The sequence below is a fragment of the Hakea prostrata genome, chromosome 1 (genome assembly GCF_041222555.1).
Source record: "Hakea prostrata isolate BN-2017 chromosome 1, UWA_Hpros_2, whole genome shotgun sequence".
Lineage (NCBI taxonomy): Eukaryota > Viridiplantae > Streptophyta > Magnoliopsida > Proteales > Proteaceae > Hakea > Hakea prostrata.
This window is the reverse complement of record NC_142600.1, coordinates 67086017-67098625: the sequence shown is the minus strand read 5'-3', so window position 1 is coordinate 67098625 and position 12609 is coordinate 67086017. Positions and strand designations below refer to the sequence as shown.

The 12609-nt window shown below is 40.2% G+C and overlaps 1 protein-coding gene across 1 annotated transcript in view; it reads right to left on the bottom strand.

The window, feature by feature from the left end:
- Positions 1-269: 269 nt before the first annotated feature.
- Positions 270-12609, bottom strand: part of LOC149029495 (Class II aaRS and biotin synthetases superfamily protein) — a 31606-nt gene continuing 19266 nt past the window's right edge. The window contains exons 5-7 of the mRNA XM_089141900.1: positions 6670-6951; positions 4083-4223; positions 270-676 (exon numbers count right to left, since the gene is read on the bottom strand). Coding sequence (XP_088998026.1) covers positions 368-676; positions 4083-4223; positions 6670-6951 — 732 coding nt within the window. The 3' untranslated portion in view covers positions 270-367. The remainder of the gene's footprint in view (positions 677-4082; positions 4224-6669; positions 6952-12609) is intronic.

Below are 12609 nucleotides of genomic sequence, written 5' to 3'. Positions count from 1 at the left end.
CCTCCACAAGAACAACACCAACAACCCCCCCACCCAAAAAATAAATAAAAAAAACTGAGAGACTGAGCACAACTATACTCTGCAAATTAGTCATCCAAAATGTGCACTCATCCAAACATGTTCTACCGTATAATGCTGGAAAGGAAAAACCAGCATTACCAAGTTGTGCAAGCTTAAATTGTTCCTTTTTTCATAACTTGGGATTACCAGATTCATCCCTTGGTGGAACTTGGAGGAAATTTCAATGAATCCTAAATAATTCTTTTGTAATACTAGTATCCTAGAGTGGCCCCTTAGTTTATGAAGAATTCATGTTTTAATGGAAATCTCTACTTGTACTGCAAAAAAGTCCAAACTCTTTGAATATCTATGATGAAGAGATGTTCAACCGCCTTTGTAGCTCCTCTACTACCTTACTTCTTGGCACCGCCTCCTCTTTATTTGCTTCCACATTTTTCAATTTGACAATGCCTTCATTTTGTTCACGCTCACCAACAATCACCATCCAAGGGATGCGTGACTCCTTGGCACGGTCAATATGTTTCATCACCCTTTTGTTGACCATGAACTCTGCCTTCAATTTGGCTTCCCACAATTCACTAACCAACTCAGCTGCGAGAGTCAGGTCATCCCCCAAAATAGACACCAAAACTTGTGTCTTTGTTGGCCGGATTAACTGCAAAAGAACAGGAAAGAAATACTTGTTTCCATTAGCATTTAAAAAAGTCATTTTTCATTCACTAATTATTTTTAAAGGAAATGATACTCTCCTTTCCATAAAAGAGTTACCAGTTTACACCAAACTTGCAAACACCCGAAAAAAGAAGAAAAAAAATGCAAAGAGCAACACACAATCCAATATGTCAAATGAGCACTTCAATATAAACCACCACAAGTTAATGAAAACCAAAATGGAAACAATTAACTTCCGGAGTGTAGACAAGGGAGATGGATGGCAAAGTTTCAGAAATGAGAGAAAAAAATGAAAATAAGAAGAAAGCAACAATACATTCAGAAGAGTTCATTTACCGTCCTTTTCCCTCAGGAATCACTTCCCCCCTCCCTCAAAAGGGGGAAATTTGTAAGGATGCCCAAAGATATATGGTGAAAAGCATACACACTCCAGAACTATGCCAAATTGGTAGTCACCCTCCAAAATGTTTCTTAAATTTGCACAGCAGTACACTCTATTAGCAAATTCTGTTAAGTCATGGTTGGATAATTTTATAACCCCAAATTGCCCTTAACTTCTTGGTGTTGCCCTAAGTAAAATAGATATCATAATCTCTTTTCTAGATTGTACCTTTTATAACATCCCTCTGCCACCTTCCAAATCATACTTTCCCTTCATCATTTCTCCTTTGTTCTATCTGCCCTTGGTCACCTGCAACTAAACCTAAGGTTTTTCTAAAACAATCCAAACCCATGGGGTACTGAACCATTTCAACCCAACAGCAAAGAACCTTGGGATGAATTCCAGGTCCGCCATGCCCAAGACCTGGTAGGCAAGAAGGATTTAAATCGTCTACGACTTGAAGTCTTTTGCTTCCTGTCCTTCCAACAGCTGGATGAAGGCCACGTGGATTGTTTATATCTATAGCATTGGATTTCACACATGCATAAAACCACAACTCAAAATCCGAGGTGTGGATTTAAAGACTTCTGAGTTGGGGCTTGCATGTGCAAAATCTAACACCATGGATTTAAAGAATCCATGTGACCTTCATCCAACGGCTGGAATCACAGAAATACAAGGTTCAGGACATAGACGATTTGAATCCTAGGCAGGAATCATGGCGGGTTGTCAGGGCACCAAGGCGACTAAGGTGTTCGAGTTGGAACCCTCTACCTTGACGGGTATTGTAATCCCCTCACACCCCCTCCACCACATGATTAGGAGAAACAGCTCACTTCTGCCCACCTATGGCCAACTTTATCAATATACAAAGGAGGGAAAGCCCCGAACAAGAGCAATCGACAAGGAAAGCACCCCAAGGAAACGATTGACAACCCCCGTCCGCGCCAGGCACAGCGCAGCAAAAAGCAGAAGAGCCCCAGGTTAAGAAAGATAGAGAGCAGACAAACCAGGTAGAGACAACGAGGTCTGAAGAGCCACCAAGAGGCGATTTTGTAATTAACGATAGGAAGATGCAAAAAGGGGGAGGATGAGTAGAAAGGATAGAGAGAAGTTAGGAGAGCCAGTCTGGGTAGCCGGGAATCACCACGCGGTAGATTATATTGTTTCTTATCAACTTTTTTCAAAGTCTCGTTTTTCTTCTTGAGTTATTCCACCTTGTTAAGTAACCTCATTCAGGTACCTAACAGTAGGCTCCCCACCTAAACATGTGGTGGAGTGTGAGGGGAGCAAAATCCTCTGTCCATTGGGGTAGAGGATCAGGACTCCTAGGCAGAACCTGATGTTCAGAACCATAGAAGGACTTCGACGCCTCGGCATGAAGCTGTGGTGCCTTGACAACTATAGCAAGACTGTGATTTGAAGACATGCAACCTGCTATGTTGCAGTTCATCTAAATGGTACGGGATCCATTAATACTTGGGAGTAGGTAGAAACGTACCAGATGGTGCATAAGTTTATTGCATAGCTTGAGAACATTGTATTTCATAAACTGAGGATTTTAAACTGAAACTCAGATCTGGTTCCTCTTTTAACACCGGGTGTTCTCGAACAGATGTTTCTTCAGTTATTAATTGTTAGTTTGGCTCTCTCCAATTCTCCCCCATCACTTCCCCCTCTTTCCACCCCTCAACACCAAGGTCAACTGCAACTGCGCCACTCTTGCCACTGTCGGCAATAAAATTCCATAGAACAGAGATTAGCACAACAAGAGCAGCAGTATTGGAGCTCAAACCTTGACCTTGGACCATGGCCAAGAAAAACACTGCACGGTCAGGATCCCTAGCCTTGGCAAATGCCCTGATAAGGGCATTCAGGAGCTGGCGATCTTATTGAAACTCCATCTCCAGGTACAATTTCTGCAACACAGACAATTCCGTCTTATTGGTAACGGGTGAGCAACTGCAGAATGAGGCTGTAATTGACAAATGTGGTCTGGCAGATCGCAGTGCATCCGAGCCATCAAATGGAGGGCCTCATCGAGATTATTGTTGCGTGGACATGCACCAAGAATTGTAGCATCCACCAGATAGGCTTTTATACAATGAACCATGACTGATGCAGGCTTAAAGACCTACATCTGCAGAAGCCACATAAGACTCTCAAGTTTAGAGCCACAGCAGTAGTGATAGCAGAAGCTTTTCCATACTTCGTTCTCTCAGTCTTCTAATTGGCAGCTAGGCTTGGTCCAGCCTTGGTTCAATTTGGCTCAAATGGTATAAATTTTTGCCCAACTTAAGTTATAAAGGCAGGATAGTCTTTGAGCAAAGTTTTAATCAGTTATAAGTTATAAAAAGGTTTCTTCTTTAGTTATTTGTGTCCAAGTCATAATTTGAAGTCCTAGTTCTGCTATAGAAATGATCAAATCGGCCCTTGTTCAATTGAGGCCATCAATCCCTACAACCAAGTCACTTCATTTTTCAGGCCTTCTTGTTTTACTTTCATGAGTCATGTTCTGCACAAAATTGCCTAGGCCGTTTCAGCTTGCCTGAGTTAAAGCTTGGTGTTCAAACCACGGCTTATGCATGTCACATGTTCTTTCCATGGTTCAGTTTCAGCCAATAACCACCTCTGCCATGTGGCAAAAAATGGGCTCTTTTTTCATCCTAAAATAAAGGAAAAATCATGTAGCCGGACAAGGCTTATTGTTGTTGTATATAAAGGAAAAATCAACTAAAAGCAAAAACACCAGGAGGATTATCTTTGTAACTCTGCAAAATAAATGCTGGTCTAAAGAGAGGATGAATGCACGTGTGGCTAATTCAAAAAATTCTATACAATGGATGATATCCACAGTGAAGGATACGAAAAATTTTAAAGCATGTTTTCTTTCTTTCTTCCCTCCCCCCCCCCCAAAAAAAAAAAAAAAAAAAAAAGGCACCTTTAAAATGCTACAGTACCCATCCAAGACATCAACAGAAGTGCAATATACAACATATATGATTACCTGGTTGCGATCTTTCTCTAGTTGTTCCAGTATAGTGAATACACGCTCGATTCCAAGGCTGACACCTACTGAAGGAACCTGCTTCGTACCAAACATCCCTATAAGAGTGTCATAACGCCCACCAGCTGCAATGGAGCCAACCTGAGAGGAAATGAAAGTCTGTTATAAAATTGCACTCGCTGCATGAGGAAAGGTTTCTAAACAGTTGTGACAGCTTAGTTTCCAGTGATGATAAAGACCCAAGAATGGAAGATATTTATCATGGGCAGGTTTTCAACCAAGTAGATAAAGTGCAAAATGCAAGAGAAGTATGAGAAAAGAAATCTTAATTCGAAAATTCTCTCTCTTCTGCAGGCTGAATATGGCATATGGGAATGTGTCGGACCCCATTGACATGGTCAACTAAAATTTGTCAATTCTATAAAACTTGAAATTAACTAGCCTAAGTTGGTCAAAGAAATTGAGTTTTACATCCCTGGTTAAGTATGTAGCAATACGTCTTACATTGGCCAACAACTAAGTTAACATGCTAGGATTTGCAAATAGTTCTTCATTCACAATGCAAATTTTTTTACGTACTGCAACAATTTTGTCTGGTTTGCTTGTGGATGGGTGGTTCTTTCTTGTTTGAGGGGGAGCAAGGAAAAGAGAAAAGTAAAAGAGGGAAGAGAAAAATGGGGAGGGGGGGAAGAGTAAAGAAAGTTCCACCAGCATCCCTTGCAAGAATGAAAGGCAGCTAGGCAGAAAGAGAACCATAAACCATACTTGCATCCCTGTAATGAGAGAACTAAACTTGTCACACTCTCTACACCATGGAGATAAGTCGCAGAATCGGGATTGGTATTGATCCCGGCTGATAGGAATCATTGCTGTATTGCATGATTTTGGCTATACTTTTTTGGGATTTTTGTTTGCGGCTGCACAGATATCTATCGACGTAGGCACTGGGTTGTGACATTTGTATCTAAAAGAATCCAACGGTGCAAACGAATGTAGCTTTTGAGATTCTTTTTAATTTACAAACAGACATCCTTGGTTGAAAGTAAATTCACAAGAAAGACCAAAATTTGGGGAAACCAAAAGACAAATGAGATCGAGTTCAATGCTAACTCTTTCTTCCATCTCCGGTAGCCAGTCCATGTTCTTCGCAGCTGAACCCCTAGTTGGATGATTTTGCCTTCCTTGTCGCCACCGTAGTCCGATTGATCTCTTTCTTTGTCATCAATCCATCTACCTGCTACAGTTTTCAGGTTTCGCTACTAAACTCGACTCAACAAACAAAACAATGAAGTTTCCAGTGCTCACCACCAGAACCCATCCTCCTTGAGGGGATAAAAATGCCCTTAATCTTTGACACCACAATGGAATGATTTCTGAAACTTAGTTCCCACATAATGAAACCCAGAAGTTTTTACCTCTTTATTGGTGCAAAATGAAGATCGGTGACTGAGGAGTCATAAAATTATTGCATTGAGCACCATCAAACAAATAAATTATATGGTAATGCTATCGCTATGTATCTAGAAAGCAAAATCGATCAATCCCAACTTTGGTCCGGATGTTTTGGAATCTATTGATCAAATCGGTGGGGAACAGTATAACACGCGGATCATTCAATATCAAAAAATTTTCATTTTAATCTTAGTTTCCTTTCCTTTATTTCTCATGGAGAAAACCCTTATCCAGCCCAATCGCCTCTCGTAAAACAGAGTTTATAAGTCAAGAATCGACAAGAAACCTCCATTTCACATCTCTTCAGTTTCTATCTTTTCTTCTTTGTCTTCATCAAAAGAAATTAGGTTTTGTTTTGTGAATTTGGTATTTCGCAGGGTTGAAAAATGTAATTTAGAAAACTTAAAAAGTATTCAGTGCTAATCTCAACTGTTGAAAATTGGGCTGACACGTGTCGCAACTCTGCACCTGCGCGGACGATATCCATGCACCCGAGAACAAAACTTCATTGTTTTGAAATGAAATGCACTTTTTGCACCATTTTGCCCTCAGTGCAAACTGACATGGTGCTACCATTTGAGTCAGCTACAGGTGTCGAGTACCAGAAATATACTGTTACCACAAGTACTGAGGTACCCGAATATACTGTTACCACCCAGTGCTGAGGAAAGCATACACGGTTTTGCATGTGTTTCAGAAAGCTGTTGCTTGGGAAATCTGAGGGTTTATAGTAATTTAACTGATGCTCAAGAGCGACACAGGTAAAATATCTGTTCTTTTACTGCTGGTTGGAAGTCATTAATTCTTCATTCCCCAATCTCAATTGTGCATGATACCCAGCTGATACATCTGCTAAGAGGTAATTTGAAACATAGGGCATTAAGGTGGCAAGTTCGAAAGCTAGTCATGATGAACTACACAGGACAGCTTCAAGGACCCTCACTAGAGACGAACTTAGATCACAAGAGGTCTCTAAGAAGCCATTAATCTCTATGTCAGTCAATTATAGAGTAACTAATTAGATACCAGGAAGAAAACTAAAATGCAGAATTAGCACCAAATTCTTTAGAAAATATAGTAAATGACCTGAATGCAAAAGAAAGTAAATAGCAAATGGTGGATATCAAATATTTACCTGTGTAGTGCCTTTGAAGACTGCTTCATAAATTACTCCGGTGTAATAGTCAAGACCTCTTGCTAGGCTCAAGTCAAAAACCACCTTGTTTATGCACTTGGATTTCTCCAACGCATTAAACAAAATCTGCAACTCACTCAATGCAATAGCAGACCCTTTGTTTTCTAAAAACAGACTGCCCTCTTGTTTCAAATTTGATAATATTTCCAGTGGGGATCCCCTTCTCTTTACATAAGTTCCAATGCTATCAGCTGTCTCGACAGATAATCCCTTTTCTTCTACCTACCCACACAACCACATAACTGTAGTTAAAAGAAAAAGAAGTATACAAGATTAAGAGTTGAAGGAAAACTATTACTTCTTCTTTTTTGGGGTTTGGGGGGGGGGGGGGGGGAGGTATCCAGTAATAAAAGCAAAAACACAAAGGTGTAGCAACCCAGAAATCAAAATATAAATAAATTGTGAAAGTTTATTCACAATAAATGAATCAATTTTATTTGATTACACTTAAATTCAGTTCTAACTTATCAGATGCTAAATTGAAAAATGCACCAGTCCACGAAAACTAAAACAATTACAATTCATAAGATAAACATACAAATTCTGACATTATCAAAAAAAAAAAATTTAATTGTTTGGGGAAGAGGGGGGGGGGGAAGTAACAGAATTTTAATTTCAGAACACATGGGACTTAAAGCATAGCAAGAAGCAGCAGCAACAACAACAACAGAAGCCTTATCCCAAATAAATAGGTTCAGCAAGTTGATAATCTAATTATTAAATCATTAAATAATTTCATAACACACCAGACATTCATTTTTTTTAAAACAAATTCGAACATGCAAAACGAGATGTAGAACCATAAAAATAGGATAAAGAATCATAATGTTTCCAATGTACCTACAAGATACTTTAATTCATAGGACATCAAAGGCAGGAAAATATGGAACAGAGAGGCCTCCGAGTTCTCTTGGTACACAAAAGGGTTGATTTGATTCAGATCAAAGGTGTTGAAAGGGCCAAGATAGGCCTAAAATGACTCCTAGGAGAAGTGGTGAGAAAAGACATGAAAAGCATAGACTCCTGACAAGTAGAGGATTGAATAAAGCTGATTGGAGAAAAAGATCGAAGTAGCTGACACAATTTAGTCGGAATAACTCAGAGTTGAGTAGGATGACATTTTATGAAGCATTTGAATTCCAACACAGCATTTCAATTCTCAAGCTGTTTGCTATGATCTTGCACCCAAATTTGGAATTTAAACTGATTTTCCATCTACTTTACAATCTCCCTATATACCATTCAACTTAAATTTGTATGAGAAATTGTAATGCAATGCCGAATGGCCTGCTGAGATGACTGCTCTAAGGGAGAAATTGGGGGATTAAGAAGGGAAGGAAAAATTAACTCTCAGAACTCACAACAGGAGCTTCACTACTAAAATTCTCATTAATCAATAACTCCAACTTGAAACTGAGAAGTCCTCGTACAGTTACATAATAAATAGGTAAAGGCCTTGTTTCAAAAATAGAAACTTCTCTGGAATAGAGACTAGCCAAAATAGGAAACTATTATACTAGGCTAATGCTTAGAAAAGGAAACAGTTTTAAACTTATCCTACATAATCTACCCGAATAATTATAATCGTAAAATAAAGGAATACTAATATTATTACTAATTCCAGCTTTTATCAGACCAGAAATCTGGTTTAGGTCTAGGCCTCAGACTGGGTTTCCAAAGTGGATCATGTTGGTCCAGCCAAGCCAAGGCTACTGCATTACATTGCCTTTCAGTTACATTTTATCACCTTAAGTACCCTTACTATTATTGAGATTAGGGTACCAAACCAGCGTAACAATGGAAGTGGATATTTATTAAAAAAAAAGTTACAAAACAGATCTAAGCCATCTGTTTGAGTTGGGAGAGTGCACAGTAATGTCCAGAGAACTGTACACATAGGCATACATGGTGTGTGTGCCGAACACAAGGGAATTATTTGATAGAACTAGCCTCCAAATTTTATGTGGCTAATTATTAGGAACCAAGTCGAATACGAAAACTAATAATATTTAATTACTGAAACAAAGAAAAAATACAGATAAAGATAAACTGGTTAAAAATGGTGCCAGTCACCCCCACAGCATATGCAGCCCCTCAACCGAAGGCTGCCCAAAATCACTCTAATCGATAATCTTTCCTCAAACTTTCCTCCCTTTTATACCCAACATGTGTTAGTTATGGCAACTCACCCCACTCTCTTTCCTCCACATGTCATGAACCCAGGGGCCTAACACTACCGGCCCCTCGAAATTCACCTTGTCCTCAAGGCGAAGGAAAAATTAGGAGCTTGGTTTTCACATGCTCGCCACACAGCCACGCCACGCCAAGCAACATTCTTAGAGGTCCAATAGCAGACCCATTTCCAAGGACACAACTGGTGCCCAATGCCATCCTTCTCTCGTATATGATCAGAACCGGTTCCAAAACTTACTCCACCACAAATTGAACATAATTCACCATCTAAAGTCCCAAAAAATTCTCCAACAATTCTGGTAACTCAAAAACTCCAGGTTTAAATTTTCTGCTACAACATCGAGTGCAGCTGATGTAGGATGCTACTGGCAACTCCCTATAATCCAGCAGAAAAGTAAGGAATGGCCTGAACAGTATTAGTAGCAATAATGGGGACAGAAGTGAAGGAGTCACAGAAAACCATTTACCAAGGATCATTTTACGGTTCCCATCACCACCACCAGCCGCACCAAATTCTGGTGGTTCCCGTTTAGATTTTGTTTGCCAAAACTCATTCGAGCAACCAACTCATTTGCATAAGTCAAGTTGGGATCTGGATGCTCTCCACCCAAGTCTTCCTTCTGTGTGCAGTTCAATGATGAACTTTGGTTGTACCAATATGTTTGGCATAAACTCTACCCACTCTATAAAGTGCATCAAACTAGAACATAAATTTTGGAGATGCAAGCAGCATTGCATTTAAAAGATCCCTGAAGAAGTCGGTGTTGCCCATACTTCCTCTGGGTTCATATCCGATGGCAACAACCCACATCACTGTCATTGGGATTTGGGATTGTAGCCTTTGCATGCACCATTGCTCACGGCTTCTTTTGGTTCGGCAGCACAGCCTTTCTCAACGCAATGAGGAAAGAAGAAGGGTACCCCTGTTTTGTTGAAAGCAGACTGGTACCTGTTATGCTGAAGGCAGACCTTGAAATTGGCAGTTCAGTCGGACGAGCAAGCCCCCCTATGAAATAGACGAGCAACCTCTCTCCGCCTCTGACTGCTGCACAACCTGGTGCAACGGATTGGCTGTAGTGACGAAGGTAGAAGGGGTAATAATGATTTTCCCGAATTGCCTTAGCCTTTGTGCTTGCAAATGAGCCATAGAATTTATGGGCCCCTGTTGAGTAGTGACTAACCCAACTACTGGGCTAGGCCTCGAATTATAACCTCTAATGGGCCCTTGACTTGAACTTATATTTTTCACGTTAGTTGGGCTTCCTAGGGCCCAGTCTCTTGTTTTATGTTGCTGGCCTAAGTATCGATTGGACCAGGGTCAAGAGTTCACCCATCACCTGTTCCCCCCTTTCTTCTTCCTCTCTTTTCCTGCAGCATCCTTCTCTTAGCTGTGAAACCTAACCACCTCCACAATCTTTGCCACCAATCCCTCAACACCCATTTCTTCTAGATCCTGGGCTAAGTGACACCGCAAATCATGCAGTAACAGCCTCCATGATGCAATGCGGTTCCTCTAATGCCAGTAGTGCAGCCCGACAAGTGCTACTACTGTCGCCTCCACCTTCATCCATGATGGTTTTGCCAGAGATCTCGCCACCCAGCCTTCATCCTCTCTATCCTGGCGTTGTTTCTCCCATCCTCCATTTCCGTCGACCCCTTCTTCCTCCTCCAGGAAAAATTCAACCGATGCTTCACCGCAATTGTTTCAATTTGTAACACCTTCACCCCATGCTCGAATGGCTCTGAAAATTTTCAAAGCATCTTGTGTCTTCAGCTTTCCCTGCTTCAGCTGATTTGAATACTGATGTTTCATGAACCACAGTGCAAAAAGTGTCCTCAACCTGCTCCATCTATGTCTCCTGTCTCTCTAGGCACTACAGCGGCTTGTTCACCAAAGTCCAGTTTCAAGGCATCCTTGAAGCTTGCCCAATCAAACTCCAGCCATTTTCCCCAGTAGACCCAATCCAATGCTTCCCCTTCCAAGTGTCGAAGAGCCACACCCAATCAATCCTTGTACTCAATCAAGCATGCCCCAAAAAAGAGTATTCTTCATAAGCCATCTCTGTACATTCCCTTCGACGGAAAACATGGATAATCTGGTCTCCATCTTCCTTCCCTCGGATCTTTACGCACTTCAATACCAATTTGTTAGGAACCCGTGAGTCATATACAAGAACTAATAATATCTAATCACTGAAATCAAGAACAAACACAGATAAAGATAAACTGGTTACAATGGTCAACACCACAGCATATGCTGCCCTTCAGCCAAAGGCCGCCCAAAGTCACTCACATAATAATCAATAATCTTTCTTCATACTTTCCGTCCTTTTTATAACCCACCATGTGTCAGTTATGGCAACTCCCCCGACTCATGATCTCGGGGGCCTAACACTAATCTAGACGAAGTCCTCCCCATCCAACAATCAAAATGGAAATAACATCAGTCAGTAGGGCAGAATAGATGCCTGGAAACACTTACAAAAGTCAACGGAACTTTGCGACAATAGTAATGCACTTTATTATTACTATCTTTGTCACCATCACCATTCTTATTAATCTCATTGCTTTTATTTATGTCATTGTTAACACAGAGAAACATTGCTTTCACTTTGTCATTGTTCACACAGAAACTATTGTTAAAATTGAATCATCAAATGGAATTCTTATTCCTAAAACATTTTCAATTGATGCAACATTTCAATTTCTTGACCAGAAAACTAGCTATTGACTTATTTAAGAATCAACCTAAAATGAGATAGAAACCCAATCAAAGAGAGCAAAAGTGGCACATGCATGGTAAGAAGCCTCATTCTTGAAGTGCAGGCTGCAAGCCTTCAGGCATTCTCTTAGTGCTCACATTGAGGCAAACCACAGAGTTGTGACTCACACATAATTAGCGGAAAATGTAAAGCTTCTCAGAACATAACTATCTCACCGTCAAGGCAACCCAAGGCACTGAAAGCAATGACTAAATATAACCAAGGCCATATAGTTGTCAAGGTGCACCGATGCCAAGCTGGTTAGCTGGACAATGCCCTACAACCGTGCTTCTCACAAACAAACAACACACCTCCCCCCTCCCCCCCACCCCCCACCCCAAAAAAAAAAATCTTGCCAAAAAGAATAAATAAAGATTCACCTCTAAGAAGCCATCCATAAATGCCCATCACAATTCCCTAGCCTAGTCCAGGAGCAAAATAAATCATCACGTATAACTTAAACATAAGAGAAGAGCTTAAGAGGTACCCTCTTCATCCAGTGTTATCAAATATCAGTAAAAATGTAATAAATTTGTAACAGCACATAAAGCCAATCAAACCGCCGAAAATTTTCAGTTAAGCTTCTCAGTAACAATCAGAACCAGAGGAAAGATTGTTAAATCATGACAAAGATTAAATCAAATCCTAATAACTTAAGCCGATTAAAGCATTGCATGCTAATTGACTGACAAAAAGTTCACAATAAAAATGACTAATCAGTAATCACTCTCTTGAGAAACTTGACCTCCTTAAGTAAAAAGTTTTTCACTAAGGCACTCTAATGGATATAGTTAAGACTATAATGCCAGACAAAAATGCCTCCAATATGGATAACAAACTCCAGTGGATATAGTTAAGACTACAATGCCAGATAAAAATGCCTCCAATATGAATAACAAATTGAAAAGAAAAATTCCATGCATAT